Source organism: Salvelinus alpinus, chromosome 4, assembly GCF_045679555.1.
Source record: "Salvelinus alpinus chromosome 4, SLU_Salpinus.1, whole genome shotgun sequence".
In the NCBI taxonomy this organism is placed as follows: Eukaryota; Metazoa; Chordata; class Actinopteri; order Salmoniformes; family Salmonidae; genus Salvelinus; species Salvelinus alpinus.
Genome location: NC_092089.1, coordinates 48,046,128 through 48,069,909, shown reverse-complemented (window position 1 = coordinate 48,069,909; position 23,782 = coordinate 48,046,128). Strand labels below are relative to the sequence as shown.

General features: G+C 42.8%; 1 protein-coding gene across 7 annotated transcripts in view; it reads right to left on the bottom strand.

Moving 5' to 3' along the window:
* Positions 1–10,978: 10,978 nt before the first annotated feature.
* LOC139573795 (uncharacterized) overlaps positions 10,979–23,782 on the bottom strand; it is a 30,574-nt gene continuing 17,770 nt past the window's right edge. For 5 of the 7 annotated variants that reach the window (XM_071397670.1, XM_071397671.1, XM_071397672.1 and 2 more), the window contains 8 exons: positions 19,236–19,374; positions 18,145–18,270; positions 17,986–18,028; positions 17,661–17,696; positions 17,317–17,352; positions 16,973–17,008; positions 16,737–16,769; positions 10,979–11,554 (listed from right to left, as the gene is read on the bottom strand). In XM_071397670.1, coding sequence (XP_071253771.1) covers positions 11,178–11,554; positions 16,737–16,769; positions 16,973–17,008; positions 17,317–17,352; positions 17,661–17,696; positions 17,986–18,028; positions 18,145–18,267 — 684 coding nt within the window. In that variant the 5' untranslated portion in view covers positions 18,268–18,270; positions 19,236–19,374 and the 3' untranslated portion in view covers positions 10,979–11,177. The remainder of the gene's footprint in view (positions 11,555–16,736; positions 16,770–16,972; positions 17,009–17,316; positions 17,353–17,660; positions 17,697–17,985; positions 18,029–18,144; positions 18,271–19,235; positions 19,375–23,782) is intronic. The other 2 variants (XM_071397674.1, XM_071397675.1) reach the window with 2 other exon arrangements.

The window sequence follows — 23,782 nt, the reverse complement described above, 5'->3', positions numbered from 1 at the left end:
TCACCCTTTAAGTAATGACACATCAGGCCCTATATTTGATTCACCTATTTGTAACTGATAGGGTTCAAGCCTGGGTCTCCTGCCAGAACAGTGCATTAGCCTTACTAGTCTAGGCATTGGCTTGGGGTCACAGGGTTCAAGTCTCAGACAAGTTTAGGTCTCATCAGGGCTCATCATCCTGTTGACCTTGGTCACAGAACCAACAGGGTATTTCAAGTCCAGCCAAGTTACCTCAGGGATTACTTCTAAAAACAGAGAAGCAGGCTTTTTCTAGGTTTTTGAACCAGGTACCTGTTTATGTACTAAGAAGGTAGCGACACACCCTTAGAGGTGTAAGACGGGTGATTCATTCTCCCATTGTCTGAAAGAGCAATTGGGTCATTGTTGGTATTACCTGTACATGACCTGTGGCTGTACGTTACCTTTTACCTAGTTAATGTCTCCTCGCGGCTGCCCACAGGATAGTATCCAGTCCAGGCATATATAGGTTTTCCTGTCCAGTGATCAATAGGTCTGTAAATTTGATGAACAGCTTATGCTACTGTTTGTCTCATGGACATCACCATTTCTTGTGCATTTGTAACTTGACATGGATTCATATACTGGAAATGGAGTATTGCTGACAGAAAATATATATTTCACTTCCGATCTTAATTTGAGATCTGCTTCCGTGAATTGAACCTGAAGTTCTATTTGTGTGATCTCTCTCCCAGTTCCTACACTCTTTGCCACCTGCTTCCACCTTCCTGATAAAGCAATTTGAAAAAAATCCTAATTCTGAAATGATTTTTGTAGTCAAATGCAGATCATCTCATGAGGTAAGGAGAAAGAAAATAAATTGTGACCCACACACTCAAATATTCCAACATACTGTATAATGTGACCTTGTTTTTTTTCACCCCTTTTTCTCCCCAATTTCGTGATATCCAATTGGTAGTTCCAGTCTTGTCTCATCGCTGCAACTCCTGTACGGACTCGGGAGAGGCGAAGGTCGAGAGCCGTGCGTCCTCCGAAAAACACGATCTTGCCAAGCCGCACTTCTTGACACCCGGAAGCCAGCCGCATCAATGTGTCGGAGGAAACATCGTACAGCTGGTGACCATAGTCAGCGTACATGCACCCAGCCCAGCCTGCCACAAGGAGTAGCTACAGCGTGACGGGACAAGGACATCCTGGCCGGCCAAACCCTCCCATAACCCGGACGACGCTGGGCCAATTGTGCGCCGCCTCATGGGGCACAATAGCCTATGTCACTCTGGTTGTTGGAGCCAGCTTTTGTTTGGTGGACTTGGCCTTAATAAAGGTTTACTTGTGAGTAAATCTGGCTTTGATAATAGCCAGTGCCTACCCAGCCATTGACCTCACCGCACGCCACTATACTGTGTCTCATGGTCCTCACATGATTGAAGGACAGGCTCATCATCTGTATTTGTCACGTAGTTCATTCATAGGATCTGTCTGTAGATAAATGAATGTTAACTACTCAGAATGTAACTGTACTTTAGGATGAACTGACTGAGAAAAGCAGGAAGTAGGTCCTGAAAACAGGAGATGAAATTAAAAATGCTCAGGAGGGAAACCACAACAGTAAGGAAGTGATAATCAACTATTGCTTTGATTCTTACGACAGAAGAAGCAAATATCCCTGTATTGCAGATCAGCAAGGACATCCCTTTATTTCATCACCAAACCTGATTGAAAGGATTTCATCAAACAGGAGGGATGGAGGTAGATTTAGTTAATTTCAGACGATGGTGAGTATGCTCCTGCGCTGTAGAACATTTTGAATGTTGCCAGAACGTCCTGTAGAAAATGTTTGCATAAAGACCAGTAAGGGACTTAAAGACCAGTGTAGTGGCAGTAGTCCAGACGGGAGATGGCAAGTGCCTGGATTAGGACCTGCTCCGCTTCCTGTGTGAGGTAGGGTCATACTCTACAGATGTTGTAGAGAATGAACTTGCAGGAGCGAGTCACTGCTTTGATGTTTGCAGAGAACGACAGGGTTGTCCAGGGTCACGCCAAGGTTCTTTGCACTCAGAGGGAGAGACCGTGAAGTTGTCAACCGTGATGGAGAGGCCCTGTAGCGGCCAGGCCTTCCCCGGGAGGAAGAGCAACTCCGTCCTGATGAGGTTGAGCTTGAGGTGGTGGGCCGACATCCAGGCTGAGATATCTGCCAGGCACGCAGAGATGTGTCTCTACGCTTGGGTGTCAGAAGGGGACGAAAAATTGTTTAGTGTCACCTGCATAGCAATGATAGGAGACAGTGCGTGGGTAAAATCCCTGGGGACACCACGCCAGAAAGAATGTACATATTACAACCTACGTGTTGTGATAATTGTGTTGTTTGCTCTGTAAGATGTTAGTTCATATACCGTGATATACAGTGCATTCAGAAAGTATTCAGACCCCTTGACTTTTCTCACATGTTAGAACCTTAATCTAAAATGGATTAAATAGTTGTTTACCCTCATCAATCTACACTCAATACCCCATAATGACAAAGCAAAAACAGGTTTTTCGAAAATGTTGCTAATTTATTACAAATAAAAAACTTAAATATAACATTTACAAAGGTATTCAGACCGTTTACTCAGTACTTTGTTGAAGAACCTTAGGCAGCGATTACTGCCTCCAGTCTTCTTGGGTATAATGCTACAAGCTTGGCACACCTGTATTTGGGGAGTTTCTCCCAATCTTCTCTGCAGATCCTCTCAAGCTCTGTCAGGTTCGATCGGGAGGGTCGCTGCACAGCTATTTTCAGGTCTCTCCAGAGATGTTCGATCGTGTTCAAGTCCAGGCTCTGGCTGGGCCACTCAAGGACATTCAGAAACTTGTCCGAAGCCACTCCTGCGTTGTCTTGGATGTGTGCTTAGGCTCATTGTCCTGTTGGAAGGTGAACCTTTGCCCCAGTCGAGGTCCTGAGCACTCTGGAGCAGGTTTTCATCAAGGATCTCTCTGTACTTGGCTCCGTTCGTCTTACTCTCGATTCTGACTAGTCTCCCAGTCCCTGCCGCTGAAAAACATCCCCACAGCATGATCAAATCAAATCAAATCAAATCAAATTTTATTAGTCACATACACATGGTTAGCAGATGTTAATGCGAGTGTAGCGAAATGCTTGTGCTTCTAGTTCCGACAATGCAGTAATAACCAACAGTAATCTAACCTAACAATTCCACACTACTACCTTACACACACACACAAGTGTGAAGGGATAAAGAATATGTACATAAAGATATATGAATGAGTGGTGGTACAGAACGGCATGGCAGATGCAGTAGATGGTATAGAGTACGGTATATACGTATGAGATGAGTACTGTAGGGTATGTAAACATAAAGTGGCATAGTTTAAAGTGGCTAGTGGTACATGTATTGCATAAAGATGGCAAGATGCAGTAGATGATATAGAGTACAGTATATACATATGAGATGGGTAATGTAGGGTATGTAAACATTGTATTAAGTGGCATTGCTTAAAGTGGCTAGTGGTACATTTTTACATAATTTCCATCAATTCCCATTTTTAAAGTGGCTGGAGTTGAGTCAGTATGTTGGCAGCGGCCGCTAAATGTTAGTGGTGGCTGTTTAACAGTCTGATGGCCTTGAGATAGAAGCTGTTTTTCAGTCTCTCGGTCCCTGCTTTGATGCACCTGTACTGACCTCGCCTTCTGGATGATAGCGGGGTGAACAGGCAGTGGCTTGGGTGGTTGTTGTCCTTGATGATCTTTATGGCCTTCCTGTGACATCGGGTGGTGTAGGTGTCCTGGAGGGCAGGTAGTTTGCCCCTGGTGATGCGTTCTGCAGACCTCACTACCCTCTGGAGAGCCTTACGGTTGTGGGCGGAGCAGTTGCCGTACCAGGCGGTGATACAGCCCGACAGGATGCTCTCGATTGTGCATCTGTAGAAGTTTGTGAGTGCTTTTGGTGACAAGCCGAATTTCTTCAGCCTCCTGAGGTTGAAGAGGCGCTGCTGCGCCTTCTTCACAACGCTGTCTGTGTGGGTGGACCAATTCAGTTTGTCCGTGATGTGTACACCGAGGAACTTAAAACTTTCCACCTTCTCCACTACTGACCCGTCGATGTGGATAGGGGGGTGCTCCCTCTGCTGTTTCCTGAAGTCCACAATCATCTCCTTTGTTTTGTTGACGTTGAGTATGAGGTTATTTTCCTGACACCACACTCCGAGGGCCCTCACCTCCTCCCTGTAGGCCGTCTCGTCGTTGTTGGTGATCAAGCCTACCACTGTAGTGTCATCCGCAAACTTGATGATTGAGTTGGAGGCGTGCATGGCCACGCAGTCGTGGGTGAACAGGGAGTACAGGAGAGGGCTCAGAACGCACCCTTGTGGGGCCCCAGTGTTGAGGATCAGCGGGGTGGAGATGTTGTTACCTACCCTCACCACCTGGGGGCGGCCCGTCAGGAAGTCCAGGACCCAGTTGCACAGGGCGGGGTCGAGACCCAGGGTCTCGAGCTTGATGACGAGTTTGGAGGGTACTATGGTGTTAAATGCTGAGCTGTAATCGATGAACAGCATTCTCACATGGGTATTCCTCTTGTCCAGATGGGTTAGGGCAGTGTGCAGTGTGGTTGCGATTGCGTCGTCTGTGGACCTATTGGGTCGGTAAGCAAATTGGAGTGGGTCTAGGGTGTCCGGTAGGGTGGAGGTGATATGGTCCTTGACTAGTCTCTCAAAGCACTTCATGATGACGGAAGTGAGTGCTACGGGGCGGTAGTCGTTTAGCTCAGTTACCTTAGCTTTCTTGGGAACAGGAACAATGGTGGCCCTCTTGAAGCATGTGGGAACAGCAGACTGGGATAAGGATTGATTGAATATGTCCGTAAACACACCAGCCAGCTGGTCTGCGCATGCTCTGAGGACGCGGCTGGGAATGCCGTCTGGGCCTGCAGCCTTGCGAGGGTTAACACGTTTAAATGTTTTACTCACCTCGGCTGCAGTGAAGGAGAGCCCGCAGGTTTTGGTAGGGGGCCGTGTCAGTGGCACTGTATTGTCCTCAAAGCGGGCAAAAAAGTTGTTTAGCCTGTCTGGGAGCAAGACATCCTGGTCCTCGACGGGGCTGGTTTTCTTTTTGTAATCCGTGATTGACTGTAGACCCTGCCACATACCTCTTGTGTCTGAGCTGTTGAATTTCGACTCGATTTTGTCTCTGTACTGAGACTTAGCCTGTTTGATTGCCTTGCGGAGAGCATGATGCTGCCAACATCATGCTTCACCGTAGGGATGGTACCAGATAGTTAAATCCTGGTTTCATCAGACCAGATAATCTTATTTCTCATGGTCTGAGAGTCCTTTGAGTGCCTTTTGGCAAACTCCAAACTCCATGTGCCTTATACTGAGGAGTGGCTTCCGTCTGGCCACACAAGGCCTGATTGGTGGAGTGCTGCAGAGATGGTTGTCCTTCTGGAAGGTTCTCCCATTTCCAAAAAGGAAATCTGGAGCTCTGTCAGAGTGACCAAAGGCTCTTCTCCCCCGATTGCTCAGTTTGGCCAGGCGACCAGCTATAGGAAGAGTCTTGGTGGTTCCAAACTTCTTCCATTTAAGAATGATGAGGACACTGTGCTCTTGGGGACGTTCAATGCTGCAGACATTTTTTGGTACCCTCCCCTGTGCCTCGACACAATCCTGTCTCGGAGCTCTACAGACAATTCCTTCGACCTCATGTCAACTGTGGGACCTTATATAGACAGGTCTGTGCCTTTCCAAATCATGTTCAATCAATTAAATTTGTCACAGGTGGACTCCAATCAAGTTGTAGAAACATCTCAAGGATGATCAATGGAAACAGGATGCACCTGAGCTCAATTTCGAGTCTCATAGCAAAGGGTCTGAATACTTATGTAAATAAGGTATCTGTTTTTTACTTTTATAAATGTGCAAAAATATCCAAAAACCTGTTTTCGCTTTGTCATTATGGGTGTTGTGTATAGATTGATGAGGAAAGCAATTCATTTAGTACATGTTAAACTAATGTGGAAAAACGGAAGGGGTCTGAATACTTTCCGAATGCACTGTATAGGCCTAAGGACAAGAAAATAAGAAGAAACAGTGGCAGAATAAAGTCAACCACACCTTTGTTTTAATCACAAAACCGGAGAACAACCTCTGTCCGGTGAAGTCCAGAAAGCATATGATGTGGCTGTCCATGGTCTGATTTCAAATCAAATCAAATTTTATTTGTCACATGTGCCGAATACAATGAGTAGACCTTACAGTGAAATGCTTACTTACGAGCCCCTAACCAACAATGCAGTTAAAAAAAATACGGATAAGATTTTTTTTTTTAAGTAATAAGTAATTAAAGAGCAGCAGTAAAATAACAATAGCGAGACTATATACAGGGGGGTACCGGTACAGAATCAATGTGCGGTCGCACCGGTTAGTTGAGGTAATATGTACATATACAGTTGAAGTCGGCAGGATAGCCTAGTGGTTAGAGTGTTGGGCTAGTAACCGGAAGGTTGCAAGTTCAAATCCCCGAGCTGACAAGGTACAAATCTGTCGTTCTGCACCTGAACAAGACAGGGCGTCATTGAAATTAAGAATTTGTTCTTAACTGACTTGCCTAGTTAAATAAGGATAAAATAAAAAAGTTGGATGTTTACATACACTTAGGTTGGAGTCATTAAAACTTGTTTTTCAACCACTCCACAAATTTCTTGTTAACAAACTATAGTTTTGGCAAGTCGGTTAGGGCATCTACTATGTGCATGACACAAGTAATTTTTCCAACAATTGTTTACAGATTATTTCACTTATAATTCACTGTATCACAATTCCAGTGGGTCAGAAGTTTACATACACTAAGTTGACTGCGCCTTTAAACAGCTTGGAAAATTCCAGAAAATGATGTCATGGCTTTAGAAGCTTCTGATAGGCTAATCGATATCATTTGAGTCAATTGGAGGGGTACCTGTGGATGTATTTCAAGGCCTACCTTCAAACTCAGTGCCTCTTTGCTTGACATAATGGGAAAATCAAAAGAAATCAGCCGAGACCAATTTCCAAATGCCTGAAGGTACCACGTTCATCTGTACAAACAATAGTACCGAAGTATAAACACCATGGGACAACGCAGCCGTCATACCGCTCAGGAAGGAGACGCGTTCTGTCTCCTAGAGATTAACTTACTTTGGTGCGAAAATTGCAAATCAATCCCAGAACAACAGCAGAGGACCTTGTGAAGATGCTGGAGGAAACAGGTACAAAAGTATCTGTATCCACAGTAAAACGAGTCCTATATTGACATGACCTGAAAGGCCGCTCAGCAAGGAAGAAGCCACTGCTCCAAAACCGCCATAAAAAAGCCAGACTACGGTTCGCAACTGCACATGGGGACAAAGATCGTACTTTTAAGAGAAATGTCCTCTGGTCTGATGAAACAAAAATAGAAATGTTTGGCCATATTGACCATAGTTATGTTTGGAGGAAAAAGGGGGATGATTGCAAGCCGAAGAACATCATCCCAACCGTGAAGCACGGGGGTGGCAGCATCATGTTGTGGGGGTGGTTTGCTGCAGGAGGGACTTGTGCACTTCACAAAATAGATGGCATCATGAGGACAGAAAATGATGTGGATATCTTGAAGCAACATCTTAAGACAGCAGGAAGTTAAAGCTTGGTCACAAATGGGTCTTCCAAATGGACAATGACCCCAAGCATACTTCCAAAGTTGTGGCAAAATGGCTTAAGGACAACAAAGTCAAGGTATTGAAGTGGCCAACACAAAACCTGACCTCAATCCCATAGAACATTTGTGGGCAGAACTGAAAAAGCGTGTGCGAGCAAGGAGGCCTACAAACCTGACTCAGTTACACAAGCTCTGTTAGGAGGAATGGGACAAAATTCACCCAACTTATTGTGGGATGCTTGTGGAAGGCTACCCAAAACATTTGACCCAAGTTAAACAATTTAAAGGCAATGCTACCAAATACTAATTGAGTGTATGTAAACTTCTGACCTGCTGGGAATGTGATGAAAGAAATAAAAGCTGAAATAAACCATTCTCTCTACTATTATTCTGACATTTCACATTCTTAAAATGAAGTGGTGATCCTAATTGACCTAAGGCAGGGAATTTTTACTAGGAATAAATGTCAGGAATTGTGAAAAACTGAGTTTAAATGTATTTGGCTAAGGTGTATGTAAACTTCCGACTTCAACTGTAGGTAGAGTTATTTAAGTGATGATAACAACAGTAGCAGCGGTGTAAAAGATCGGGGCGGGGGGCAATGCAAATAGTCTGGGTAGCCATTTGATTAGGTGTTCAGGAGTCTTATGGCGTGGGGGTAGAAGCTGTTTAGAAGCCTCTTGGACCTAGACTTGGCGCACCGGTACTGCTTGCCTTGCGGTAGCAGAGAGAACAGTCTATGACTAGGGTGGCTGGAGTCTTTGACAATTTTTAGGGCCTTCCTCTAACACCACCTGGTGTAGAGGTCCTGGATGGCAGGGAGCTTGGCCCCAGTGATGTACTGGGCCGTTCGCACTCTGTAGTGCCTTGTGGTCAAAGGCCGAGCAGTTGCCATACCAGGCAGTGATGCAACCAGTCAGGATGCTCTCGATGGTGCAGCTGTCGAACCTTTTGAGGATCTGAGGGCCCATGCCAAATCTTTTCAAACTCCTGAGGGGGAGTAGGTTTTGTCATGCCCTCTTCACAACTGTCTTGGTGTGCTTGGACGATGTTAGTTTGTTGGTGATGTGGACACCAAGGAACTTGAAGCTCTCAACCTGCTCCACTGCAGCCCCGTCGATGAAAATGGGGGTGCTCGGTCCTCTTTTTCCTGTAGTCCACAATCATCTCCTTTGTCTTGATCACGTTGAGGGAGAGGTTGTTCTCCTGGCACCACACAGCAAGGTCTCTGACCTCCTCCCTATAGGCTGTCTCGTCGTTGTCGGTGATTCATTGGCAAACTTAATGATGGTGTTGGAGTCGTGCCTGGCCGTGCAGTCATGAGTGAACAGGGAGTACAGGAGGGGGCTGAGCACGCACCCCTGAGGGGCCCCTGTGTTGAGGATCAGCGTGGCGGATGTGTTGTTACCTACCCTTACGACCTGGGGGCGGCACATCAGGAAGTCCAGGATCCAGTTGCAAAGGGAGGTGTTTAGTCCCAGGGGCCTTAGCTTATTGATGAGCTTTGAGGGCACTATGGTGTTGAACGCTGAGCTGTAGTCAATGAATAGCATTCTCACATAGGTGTTCCTTTTGTCCAGGTGGGAAAGGGCAGTGTGGAGTGCAATAGAGATTGCATAATCTGTGTATCTGTTGAGGCGGTATGCAAATTGGAGTAGATCTAGGGTTTCTGGGATAATGGTGTTGATGTGAGCCATGACCAGCCTTTCAAAGCACTTGGCTACAGATGTGAGTGCTACGGGTCGGTAGTCATTTAGGCAGGTTACCTTAGTGTTCATGGGCACAGGCACTATGGTTGTCTTCTTAAAACATGTTGGTATTACAGACTCGGACAGGGAGAGGTTGAAAATGTCAGTGAAGACACTTGCCAGTTGGTCAGCGCATGCTCGCAGTACACATCCTGGTAATCCGTCTGGCCCTGAGGCCTTGTGTGTGCGCTTTCGTGCAAGTAGAAAAACATGTTGACACCCTACTTGTAGAGAAACACCAATGGTATCCTCCTCTCTTTCATGTTGACGAAACAGTCTATGACTCTCCCCATAGCTACATATTGACAGATCCTCTCCACGTCACTTGGTAGGAGCAGCCTGCCAGGTATTATGCAATCCAATAGTGTGCAGAGCCTGAGACGCCCAGCCCAGACAGGGTTAGAGGAAGTTGAATACAGTAGCTAGCTGCTATGTGAATAAGTGTGTACAATTGCAGATTTCTGTGGAGAGATGATTAGAGGAATAGGAGCTATGACTAATCTGACACAGACAACTTTGTGGCTTCCTGTTTTGAGTGTTTTCAATCGCTAGTTCCTGTTTGATTCTATATGTACTATGGGCAACTAAAGTGTCAGTGCATTCCCACTGGGCACAGACTTCAGTTTACATTTACATTTAAGTCATTTAAGTCATCAGTTCAATGTCTAGTTTTTATTTACATTTGGTTGAGTTGTCAACTATCCTGAATTCAACGAGAAATCAACAAAACATTTCACCTTGTCATTTGATTTAGGTTAAAAGTTGGGTGAATTTTTTGTCTCCCCAAATCCAATCAGTTTTCTACTTTGATTAAACATCATCACATTGATTCAACCATGTTTATGTCCAGTTGGTTAGCTTTCGGCAAATGATAACTCAGTACTGACGTGTGTTTCTGTTACATCAGTTTTCTAATGCTAATAGGTACATGTATTTTCAGACCTGGTTTGCATGTCTCTGAATAAGCTGAGTCTATGATAGCAGCAGAATCCATCTCAAAAGTGACAGAGAAGGACATCTGCCTTTTCTCTGTAGTGTGGTAGCGCCACCATGTGGTAAGTGCTACCTCCTGTGTGGCTCAGTTGGTAGAGCATGGCGCTTACAATACCAGGGTTGTGGGTTCAATTCCCATGGGGGACCAGTGGAGAAGAATGGGAGTCGCTCTTGAATGCTAAATTACAAAAATGTAAACAATGGATGATAAAAGTGAATAGTGGCATACTTAAAACTGTAAGTAATTTTGGCATTTGATCTAGTAGAATTCACTCATCTTTTCCAACTCTCGTGTTTGACAACAGCTGATAATTAGATAAATTGACGCGCTGTACCAAAATGAATAAACGGTGGGAATCAACGCAAATCGCCCATTAGATGATGCATTCGGAGTACTATTTTAGACATTTCAGATACTATATAAAGTTCTTTTTTTTGCATACTATTTAGTACAGTAGTATGGGTATTCAGACACGACCACTGTGTCCATATCAAATCTATTTATCATCTATAATATCTAGCATCGACTAATTCACATCATGACAGATACCATTAATATCACAAGAAATCACACACACACACACAAATACATAGTTTGACAATGTATTCTGTTATCTCATTATGTAATCAAATCTGTTCAGCAAAACAAACAATGCATATGCATAACAGTTACAGTTTTCACAAAATAAATTCAGTTTAGTAACTACCACACACTTTTTTAAAAACAATGTTTTAACAGTTTTTTTGGTTCAATCTTGAACTAAGTCTCAATAACAATGTCTGTTGGCTCAATATGGGGGGAGCTGATATGCCCCCCAGTAGGTATTCTCTCCCCCATACCTAAAACTATTATTCTTGGATGTTATCTCAAGGCTGAGACTGTTACCTTTTTGGAGCTTAACCATCCTGGACATGAATACAGTGCCCTCTTTCTCTCCGTGATACACGGCTTCACTCAGTGTCCTTTGCACGGTCTTATTTGTAATGCCATTTTTGAACAGAGTCACCTTCCTCTTCTCCTCTCCCCTGGTGTGCCTAGTGAAGGTGACCTGGACATAGAAGTAGTAGAAGCCTTCAGATGTGATGTGGACAGAGTTGTCGCGGAGGACGAGGGAGCAAGAGCCACAGACGGGGACATTATGGTCATTCTCCCAAGATAATTTTTCTTCTCATGAGACAGAAGGAAAGAAGAGAAAAGAAAATATTAAAACGCTTTACATCATATAAATGGGTTAATATACACTACATGACCAAAAGTATGCGGACAACTGCTCGTCGAACATCTCATTCCAAAATCATGGGCATTAATATGGAGTTGGTCCCCCCTTTGCTGCTATAACAGCCTCCACTCTTCTGGGAAGGCTTTCCACTAGATGTTGGAACATTACTGCGGGGACTTGCTTCCAGTCAGCCACAAGAGCATTAGTGAGGTCGGGCACTGATGTTTGGCGATTAGACCTGGCTTGCAGTCGGCGTTTCAATTCATCCCAAAGGTGTTCGATGTGGTTGAGGTCAGGGCTCTGTGCAGGCCAGTCAAGATCTTCCACAACGATCTTGACAAACCATTTCTGTATGGACCTCGCTTTGTGTACGTGGGCATTGTCATACTGAAACAGGCAGTTTGGAACTTGGAAGTGAGTGTTACAACCAAGGACAGACAATTTTTACACGCTACACGCTTCAGCACTCAGTGGTCCCGTTCTGTGAGCTTGTGAGGCCTACCACTTCGCGGCTGAACCGTTGTTGCTCCTAGACGTTTCCACTTCACAATAACAGCACTTACAGTTGATCGAGGCAGCTCTAGCAGGGCAGAAATGTAACTGACTTGTTGAAAAGGTGGAATCCTATGACGGTGCCACGTTGAAAGACACTGAGCTCTTCAGTAAGGCCATTCTACTGTCAATGTTTGTCTATGGGAATTGCATGGCTGTGTGCTCTATTTTATACACCTGAACAGCAACGGTGTGGCTGAAATAGCCGAATCCATTCATTTTAAGGGGTGTCCACATACTTTTGTATATGTAGTGTATGTTTGTGCATATATTTGAACAGACAGGTGGCAAAATACTGAATAACTACACTTTCAATACCCCTTTAAAAACTCTGTATACAGTGCCTTCGGAAAGTACTCAGACCCCTTGACTTTCCCACATTTTGTTACATTACATCCTTATTCTAAAATAGATTTTTTTTTCCCTCAGCAAGCTACACACAATACCCCACAATGACAAAGCAAAAACAGATATCTACAAACAGATACCTTATTTACATAAGTATTCAGACCCTTTGCTATGAGACTCGAAATTGAGCTCAGGTGCATCCTGTTTCCATTGATCATCCTTGAGATGTTTCTACAACTTGATTGGAGTCCACCTGTGGTAAATTTAATTGATTGGACATGATTTGGAAAGGCACAGACCTGTCTAAATAAGGTCTCACAGTTGAAAGTGCATGTCAGAGCAAAAACCAAGCCACGAATTGTCCATAGAGCTCCGAGACAGGATTGTGTTGAGGCACATATCTGGGGAAGGGTACCAAAGAATTTCTGCAGCATTGAAGGTCCACAAGAACACAGTGGCTTCCATCATACTTAAATGGAAGAAGTTTGGAACCACCAAGACTCTTCCTAGAGCTGGCCGCCCGGCCAAACTGAGCAATCGGGGGAGAAGGGCCTTGATCAGGGATGTCACCAAGAACCCGTTGGTCACTCTGACAGATCTCTAGAGTTCCTCTGTGGAGATGGGAGAACCTTCCAGAAAGACAACCATCTCTGCAGCACTCCACCACATGACAGCCTGCTTGGAGTTTGCCAAAATGCACCTAAATATTCTCAGACCATGAGAAACAAGATTTCCTGGTCTGATGAAACCAAGATTGAACTCTTTGGCCTGAATTCCAAGCGTCACGTCTGGAGGAAACTTGGCACCATCCCTACGGTGAAGCATGGTGGTGGCAGCATCATGCTGTGGGGATGTTTTTCAGCAGCAAGGACTGCAAGACTAGTCAGGATCGAGGAAAAGATTAACGGAGCAAAGTACACAGAGATCCTTGATGAAAACCTGCTCCAGAGTGCTCAGGACAACGACCCTAAGCACGCAGCCAAGACAATGCAGGAGTGGCTTCGGGACAAGTCTCTGAATGTCCAGCCAGAGCCTGGACTTGAACCCATTCAAACATCTCTGGAGAGACCTGAAAATAGCTCTGCAGCAATGCTCCCCATCCAACCTGACAGAGCTTGAGAGGATCTGCAGAGAAGAATGGGAGAAACTCCCCAAATACAGATGTGCCAAGCTTATAGCGTCATACCCAAGAAGACTCGATGCTGTAATCGCTGCCAAAGGTGCTTCAACACAGTACTGAGTAAAGGTTCTGAATACTTACAGTGGGGAGAACAAGTATTTGATACACTGCCGATTTTGCAGGTTTTCCTACTTACAAAGCATGTAGAGGTCTGTCATTTTTATCATAGGTACACTTCAACTGTGAGAGACGGAATCTAAAACAAAAATCCAGAAAATCACATTGTATGATTTTTAAGTAATTCATTTGCATTTTATTGCATGACATAAGTATTTGATCACCTACCAACCAGTAAGAATTCCGGCTCTCACAGACCTGTTAGTTTTTCTTTAAGAAGCCCTCCTGTTCTCCACTCATTACCTGTATTAACTGCACCTGTTTGAACTCGTTACCTGTATAAAAGACACCTGTCCACACACTCAATCAAACAGACTCCAACCTCTCCACAATGGCCAAGACCAGAGAGCTGTGTAAGGACATCAGGGATAAATTGTAGACCTGTACAAGGCTGGGATGGGCTACAGGACAATAGCCAAGCAGCTTGGTGAGAAGGCAACAACTGTTGGCACAATTATTAGAAAATGGAAGAAGTTCAAGATGACGGTCAATCACCCTCGGTCTGGGGCTCCATGCAAGATCTCACCTCGTGGGGCATCAATGATCATGAGGAATGTGAGGGATCAGCCCAGAACTACACGGCAGGACCTGGTCAATGACCTGAAGAGAGCTGGGACCACAGTCTCAAAGAAAACCATTAGTAACACACTATGCCGTCATGGATTAAAATCCTGCAGCGCACGCAAGGTCCCCCTGCTCAAGCCAGCGCATGTCCAGGCCCGTCTGAAGTTTGCCAATGACCATCTGGATGATCCAGAGGAGGAATGGGAGAAGGTCATGTGGTCTGATGAGACAAAAATAGAGCTTTTTGCTCTAAACTCCACTCGCCGTGTTTGGAGGAATAGAAGGATGAGTACAACCCCAAGAACACCATCCCAACCGTGAAGCATGGAGGTGGAAACATCATTCTTTGGGGATGCTTTTCTGCAAAGGGGACAGGACGACTGCACCGTATTGAGGGGAGGATGGATGGGGCCATGTATCGCGAGATCTTGACCAACAACCTCCTTCCCTCAGTAAGAGCATTGAAGATGGGTCGTGGCTGGGTCTTCCAGCATGACAACGACCCGAAACACACAGCCAGGGCAACTAAGGAGTGGCTCCGTAAGAAGCATCTCAAGGTCCTGGAGTGGCCTAGCCAGTCTCCAGACCTGAACCCAATAGAAAATCTTTGGAGGGAGCCGAAAGTCCGTATTGCCCAGCGACAGCCACGAAACCTGAAGGATCTGGAGAAGGTCTGTATGGAGGAGTGGGCCAAAATCCCTGCTGCAGTGTGTGCAAACCTGGTCAAGAACTACAGGAAACGTATGATCTCTGTAATTGCAAACTAAGGTTTCTGTACCAAATATTCAGTTCTGCTTTTCTGATGTATCAAATACTTATGTCATGCAATAAAATGCAAATTAATTACTTAAAAATCATACAATGTGATTTTCTGGATTTTTGTTTTAGATTCCTTCTCTCACAGTTGAAGTGTACCTATGATAAAAAATTACAGACCTCTACATGCTTTGTAAGTAGGAAAACCTGCAAAATTGTCAGTGTATCAAATACTTGTTCTCCCCACTGTATGTAAATGTGATATATTAATAATTTTTTGAATAATGCTGTAACGTAATACAATTTGGAAAAAATCAAGGGGTCTGAATACTTTCCGAAGGCATTGTACGCTGAAAAATTATAATGTATTTTCACAGACAGTAATTGTAGCATTGCCTTGGGCTTAGTGCGTTGCCGCATCTAAGCAGTTACAGTAGATGGGTTGATTGCGGGTCTTGAACCCCACTTCACAAAGGAGCAGACGGGGGGGTTAATACACCTACCCTCACTGTAGCTTAATGTTTAATGAATAGATTGAATATTTGCATAATGTTTTCAATACATAAATATAATTTTCTGATGAATAAAGATGCATAACATCTGGTTGATTAGAGACATAGAATTACGTTGGACTGTGTAGTAATATGTTCTGCTCATGGTTAGTAAGCATGTTATATATCTTGGCCCTCCCAGCCCTACGGGGGGGCAGCTCCCGCTCAGCCCAGTCCAAGCTCTTCTCTGTCTTGGCACCCCAATGGTGGACCCAGCTTCCCCCTGAAGCTAGGACATCCTGCCCATCTTCCGAAAACATCTGAAACCCTACCTCTTCAAACAGTATCTTAAATAGCCCTCCTCCAAACAGACGAGTTCGACGAGTTGTGTGCCCACTGGAGCAACTTCTTCTTGTTTTTAGCTGACAGGAGTGGAACCCGGTGTTGTCGTTTGCTGCAATAGCCCATCTGTGACAAGGATCGACGAGTTGTGCGTTCCGAGATGCTGTTCTGCACATCACTGTTGTACTGCGCCAAATAATGGCTCCAGTGGGCACGCCATCACCACTTGACAATTGAGGAGTGGAAAAACATTGCCTGGAACGTGACAGCGAGTTCAGTTTAATTGAGTGGCCTGCGCAGTCCCTAGACCTCAACCCAATAGATCATCTTCGTGATGAGATGGAACGGGCTGTTGGCAGCATGAATGTACCACCATCCAATCTGCAGCCACTGTGTGATACCATTGCGTCAGCATGGACCAACATCTCTGTGGAATGTTTCTGACACCTTGTAGAATGCCCCGGATAATTCAGGCTGTTCTGGAGGCAAAGGGGGGTCCGATCCGGTACTACAAGGTGTACCTAATAAACTGACCGTTGAGTGTATAGAAATATTAGGTGTATCACAACCATTGTGTCAACTGTGTTAGATCAGTTGTACAAACTGAGTGTGTAGTCTTGTTTAGTGTAACTGACAAGTTCAGACAGGCAGCAGAAGATCCAATGTTAACTCATGCGTTCCATGAATTTAGGATGCAAAAAGGAAACTGCAACAAGCATGGAATGTTAGGCCCAAAAGTCCTTACCTATAAACTAGGAAAGGAAGTGTTTAGCTTACCCATGGTTAGCTGGATATAGGAGAGACGGGGAGCTGGAAAGCAAAAAAAGCCCATTCATTTTCCTGTTTTGATCTATCTTGTAACGTTTACGTGTTAATCTCTGCTTGTGCAATCTTATAATGCCATCTTTCTCCAGAAAATGCATCAATGACCTGAATTCTATTGGACACAGTGCATTGTTTAACACTAGACATTCAGTGATAATCAGAAATGGAAATAGCCATGCTTTACTTACCCTTTGATGAATTCAATTGAGCCAAAAAACTGCCGTCTGCAAAAGATAAATAATATTTCAAGTCATTGTCCTATATATATACTGAATATATATATTTTTTTTTTATATATATCCCCACCGGAGGCCTTTTGCCTTTTGGTAGGCCGTCATTGCAAATAAGAATTTGTTCTTAACTGACTTGCCTATTTAAATAAAGGTTAAATGAAAAAAGAATACTGTTGTTGAATGTCTAATATGGGATAGGAATGACATTACAGTGCTTATTACGACTTACAGAACAGTGCATTGTTTAACACTAGACATTCAGTGATAATCAGAAATGGAAATAGCCATGCTTTACTTACCCTTTGATGAATTCAATTGAGCCAAAAAACTGCCGTCTGCAAAAGATAAATAATATTTCAAGTCATTGTCCTATATATATACTGAATATATATATATATATATTTTATATATCCCCACCGGAGGCCTTTTGCCTTTTGGTAGGCCGTCATTGCAAATAAGAATTTGTTCTTAACTGACTTGCCTATTTAAATAAAGGTTAAATGAAAAAAGAATACTGTTGTTGAATGTCTAATATGGGATAGGAATGACATTACAGTGCTTATTACGACTTACAGAACAGTGCATTGTTTAACACTAGACATTCAGTGATAATCAGAAATGGAAATAGCCATGCTTTACTTACCCTTTGATGAATTCAATTGAGCCAAAAAACTGCCGTCTGCAAAAGATAAATAATATTTCAAGTCATTGTCCTATATATATACTGAATATATATATATATATATTTTATATATCCCCACCGGAGGCCTTTTGCCTTTTGGTAGGCCGTCATTGTAAATAAGAATTTGTTCTTAACTGACTTGCCTATTTAAATAAAGGTTAAATGAAAAAAGAATACTGTTGTCGAATGTCTAATATGGGATAGGAATGATATTACAGTGCTTATTACGACTTACAGAACATAAAAAAACTATTAATGTCAGTATGTGTAACCCAGTACAACTTACTTGTAGGGTGCTGGTTTTCCTCCTTTGATTCAGGTAAATGATTCTTGGAGAGAGAAATTACATAGTGACACCTTGAGATCATCATCATCAGTCTACCCTTATGTATCATCATCATCATCATATCGGAGTCTAGCTATCACTGATGATAATTGGACATACCTTGTCAGCTGAGTTTATTTGCACTGTTGTGAGAACTGCGACCATAAACCCCATAGCGACTGTGAGAAACCCGCACCACACATGTAGCAGCAGGTATCTGGAGGTGGGCTGTTGGCTATTCATCCTCTGGAAAACACACACGTACCACAAACCACTGAGAGCCGTCCCAATTCACGCCCTACCACTTCCCAACGGCCCTAATCCTGATCTAATCCAACGTTTGCAGATCTGAAGGGTCTAGAATAGATATAAGCAGGCGGGTTGTAGATCTTCCACCATAGGCTACTGTTGAGTCTGAGCACCTCAATATTAGTCATAGGCTCCCTTCTGAATAACATTTAGTTTAGATTATACCCCACTCTGGGATTTCACCTATATAGATTATTCCCCTCTTGAACCACAATGTGCAGTGTGGTTTGCTACTTGTATTGTCTCAAACAATAACATGTGATATATGAACTCACTACCAGAGAAATACACTAAAATAATTTGTAGTAAACATGCAGAGAGTGGTATGTACTCTGTGACAAGACATTACGGCTGTCACGCAGTGTATGTTCAGTTGGACATGAATGCATCAGTCACAGTGACTAAGAATAGTCAAGATAATAATTATAATTCGGAGGGTGCTTATATTTGTCCTGTTACACACTTGTACAAGATACAAGTAATTGTGAAGGTATGCATAGTGAGTGAGAGAATGATCTGGCAATGATCAATTTGACCGCATTACCTGTCATATGGTATAAGACATGAGACTGGGTCCATCATATTGCTTATCACAGTCTCATTATTGAAAATACCACAAAATATTCATACAACCACCATTTTTGGACCAAATATAACTGTGGAGCCATTAGACTATCACTGTGTGGTGATCACCAATTGATTTTACATTGTGTCACATTTTCCTCATCCAAACATCCTATAATTAAGTCTAAGATTAGGAATTTCACATGATGAAAAATTATTGCAAATACAATGGTCCACTGTCCACAATTCTGTGTTATCACAATTTACATATACATCATTAATAAATGAGTAGCTTGATATGAATAAAATGAAACACAATGACCAGGAACTCAACTCACCTAGTGTGTCTTGTATTGTCCTTGTACAAACAAATCTGTCTGCTGCATACCATGCTGCATTTCAGAGACAAGTTCATTGGACAGGGTTTCCCCCCTTCCACTGGAGTTGAGGTTTGATGCGATGTAGTTTTTTTCTTCACTGTGAGTTGTGGTTGGAAAGAAAGGAGGGAGTGAAAGCAAAGCATCATGGACTAAACAACCACCTCAAAGTCTAGGTTGACTTTGGTCACATTGAATTAGCAACTGATGATATCATATTCTTCTATGAAAATGTATTTTAGCCTGGTCCAAGATCTGTTTATGCTTATGCCTACTGCATTGTCAAGCCAGGCAGGAGTTGGCAAAAGAGCAGTAACAGATTGCTATGATATATTTGATTTCCCCTTTGTGTTGATAACATGTTTTTTTTTATGACAACAAAAAATGAATTTAAACAAGCAATAAAACCAGGTATTTTATCCATTATTTTAAGAAATACTGTAGATAGTGTTGTAAAGGAACTTTTTGACAGCACCCCTTTTGATATCAACAAAACCTGTCATCCATGTTGGCCAGTGTGTGCTCAGAAAATGCCTTTTAGACCTGAATGTCAAAACATTAAATAGATAAAAGGTGATCAAAATGGACATATATTTTTTATACCCCACCATACCATGAGGCATCCATGTCTTCATCACTGGAAATGACAAATGGTTGAGGTTGATATCATTTAAAAGCTTATAAACAGGGGTGTCAAACTATTCAATCATTTCTTGTCATTTTCTAACCGTATATGTCAATTATCTAAAAACGTGTCAACTCAGATTTTTTCATATTCAGTTAGATTATGTAAAATAGGGTCTAAACTACAACCTGGGTTGAGACACAACATGCTCTTGAATACAGGGTGGGTGTCATGTTTTGGCTGATAAATGTACTAAAATGGGAATAAAATTTAATTTTCAAATGGTGCAAAAAGATGGTCGAAAGTCCACACACCAGAGAATTAAAATAAAATTAAAATGTTATTTGTCACATATGCTGAATACAACAGCTGTAGAACTTACAGTGAAATGCTTACTTACAAGCCCTTAACCAACAATGCAGTTAAGAAAAAGACCTAAAAATGTTTTTATAAAATAACAAATATTTAAAGAGCAGCAGTAAAATAACAATAGAGAGGCTATATACAGGGGGTACCGGTACAGAGTCAATGTGTGGGGCAACTGGTTAGTCGAGGTAATATGTACATGTAGGTAGAGTTATTAAAGTGTCTACGCATAGATAATAACATAGTAGCAGCAGTGTAAAAAGGGGGGGGGGGGGCGAGCAATGGAAATAGTTTGGGTAGCCATTTGATTAGACGTTCAGGAGTCTTATGGCGTGGGGGTAGAAGCCTCTTTGACCTAGACTTGGCACTCCAGTACCGTTTGCCCTGCGGTAGCAGAGAGAACAGTCTATGACTAGGGTGGCTGGAGTCTTTGACAATTTTTAGGGCCTTCCTCTGACACTGCCTGGTATAGAGGTCCTGGATGGCAGGAAGCTTTTCTGGGCCGTACGCACTACCCTCTGTAGTGCCTTGCGGTCGGAGGCCGAGCAGTTGCCAGACCAGGCAGTGATGCAACCCGTCAGGATGCTCTTGATGGTGCAGCTGTAGAACCTTTTGAAGATCTGAGGACCCATGCCAAATCTTTTCAGACTCCTGAGGGGGGATAGGTTTTGTCGTGCCCTCTTCACGACTGTCTTGGTGTGCTTGGACCATGTTAGTTTGTTGGTGATGTGGACACCAAGGAACTTGAAGCTCTCAACCTGCTCCACTACAGCTCCGTCAATGAGAATGGTGGCGTGCTCGGTTCTCCTTTTTCTTGTAGTCCACAATCATCTCTTTTGTCTTGTCTTGAATGGGAATATCTGTTTTTTAAAATTATACTGTCAATCTTCCATAAGAAACCTATTGAAATCATAGAACTATAGATAATAGAATAGAAATGTAAGTTTACATTCAAGAGTAGGTGGACCGGCGACGATCTTTGTAGTAGTAATTAGAAGTAAAAATGTCAATTCAATTAAAATGTCAATGGTGTACCAACTAAATTACAGTGGTCTGAAGGGATATGTCCTTTCTATGAATAATATTTTTATGATTGAAATGACACCCACCCTGTATTCAAGAGCATGTTGTGTCTCAACTGATGGCAGGCACAACACAAGAACCTCAAACGTTTGAGTTTGAATGCATAAATTCCGATTTTTCCCCCCATAAGTTGTAGCTTAGACCCTATTTTACATTATCTATATTTTCCGGTGATGAAGACATGGATGTTTCATGGTATGGTGGCGTACATGTATGAAAAGTTTTGTTTAAATCAAAAGGGGGCTGTCAAAAAGCGACTGAATTCAAATGGATTTACCCTAAGAAAAATACTTTGAAGCACTACTTTTTACTGCAGTGGGCTAAATCAGGGTCACAGAGTGTTCTTGGTAGTCTTAAACAAATCTTAAACAAACACATTTCGGATGCGGAGCAGGAAAGGAACGATTGGAGCAATTACAGAGCGATTTCAATGATAACAGAAACTATATTTGAATTCAACATTTTTTTATTTGCATTAAGATACTGAATTCAAATGCAATATTTTTACATTTGTAATGCACAAATTTAATCATAGAATTAATAAATGTAACTTGTATTTCATGATTTGAAAAATTTATTGAATGAATATTGCATTCAGTTTTAAAATATTACAACTTAATTGAATATTCAAATTCAATATTTATATATTCTGTTTCAATACGGTGGATATTGCATTCATTGTCTGCGTTTCAAGTTTGCAAACTATCAAATTTACCATAGTTTCAAATGCATTTATATTCAGTTCTCTTTCACATTTACTTGAGTCATTTTCTATTAAGGTATTTTTACTTTTACTCAAGTATGACAGTACAGGCAAAGAGAAGGTGACAGAACCACTATCATCCCTGTGGCGAGGAACTATAGGCTAGTAAGGCTACAGATGAGTCAGGCACAACATTGACAGATGTGGGCGGCATGTGATTTCCCACATATTTATAGGTCAGTATCAGTGGGTTCGACAGGTACAAAAACATGACAGGGAGTTTTCTTCATGGTTTCATAAACCAGCTGGCAGCCACATTGACTCAATCTGACTTTACATGCATAGGGCATGGAAATAGCCATAGTGTCATGCCCTGATCTGTTTCACCTGTCCTTGTGCTTGTCTCCACCCCCTCCAGGTATCTCTCATCTTCCCCATTATCCCCTGGGTACTTATACCTGTGTTCTCTGTTTGTCTGTTGCCAGGTCGTCTTGTTTGTCAAGTGAACCAGCGTTTTGTTTCTCAGCTCCTGCTTTCCCCCAGTCTCTCCTGCCCTCCTGGTTTTGACCATTGCCTGTCCTGACCCAGCCTGCCGTCCTGTACCTTGGCCTCTACTCTGAATTATCGACCCGTGCCTGCCTTGACCTGTCATTAAACATTGTTACTTCACACAGTCTGCACTTGGGTCTTACCTTGATTCCTGATACATAGGGTATGGGAATAGCCATAGGGTGTGGAAATGCAGATGCGTGAAGTTGAACACTGTTGATTTCATAAACAGGACTGAAAGTTACTTTTAGAAAGTGGAAAGAGAGCGAAAGTGAGAGAAGGAGAGAGCGTTTGTTGGTAGATTTCTATGTAACTTTCCTGTTCTTGGTTTCTTGCTCCATGGGGCATCCCCAATCAACTTGTGCTTTTCTTGACATGCCACAGACGGTTTAGGTGCTTACCCAATGCAGGCAAAGTTCTCAGACAAGGCCTTCAATCATGTTAGCCTTTAAGTCTTTTCCCCATCTTCCTGAAATGCAGAAGTTCAGGCACTGCTGTTGTTGAAAGCAGAAACCTTCTGGCATCCATCTAATCATGTTCTGTTCAGTTTCTATTCTGTTTCTGTCCAGTTTTAGATCATTGATCAGTTTCTGTCCAGTTTTAGATCATTGATCAGTTTCTGTCCAGTTTTAGATCATTGATCAGTTTCTGTCCAGTTTAGATAATCTATCCGTTTCTGTCCAGTTTAGATAATTGATTTCAATCTGTGCAGCATCGTAGATGTGTTTGGCTCAATATTGGTATATACCAGCGGTCACCATTCCTGGTCAGGGAGAACTAAAGGGTGTTTCTGCCCAGCACTACCACTTGATTAATGTTTCACTAGTGAACTGCTCATCAATATAACTAATGAACTGCTCAACAACAATCAGCTGTGTTAGAGGTGGGCTGGAAGAACCATCGTTTGACAGTAATGAAATATTATGCAGGGGAGTTTGACTGCCTATTGTTGGGCTTAACAAGATATGTTTTCCTATAGTGTAAATGGCATTGATATTTGAGAAACTATACTGAAATGAAGAGGAACACACTGGCAATAGAATCTCAGCCGTACTGTGACTACATTAACTTATTGAAACAAGTCCTGCTGAGACGGATAGATGTCCTGCTTAGATTGAAACAAGTTCTGCTGAGATTGAGGCTGTCCTATTATGGACATCGTACAGGTGAGAGAAAGGTAAG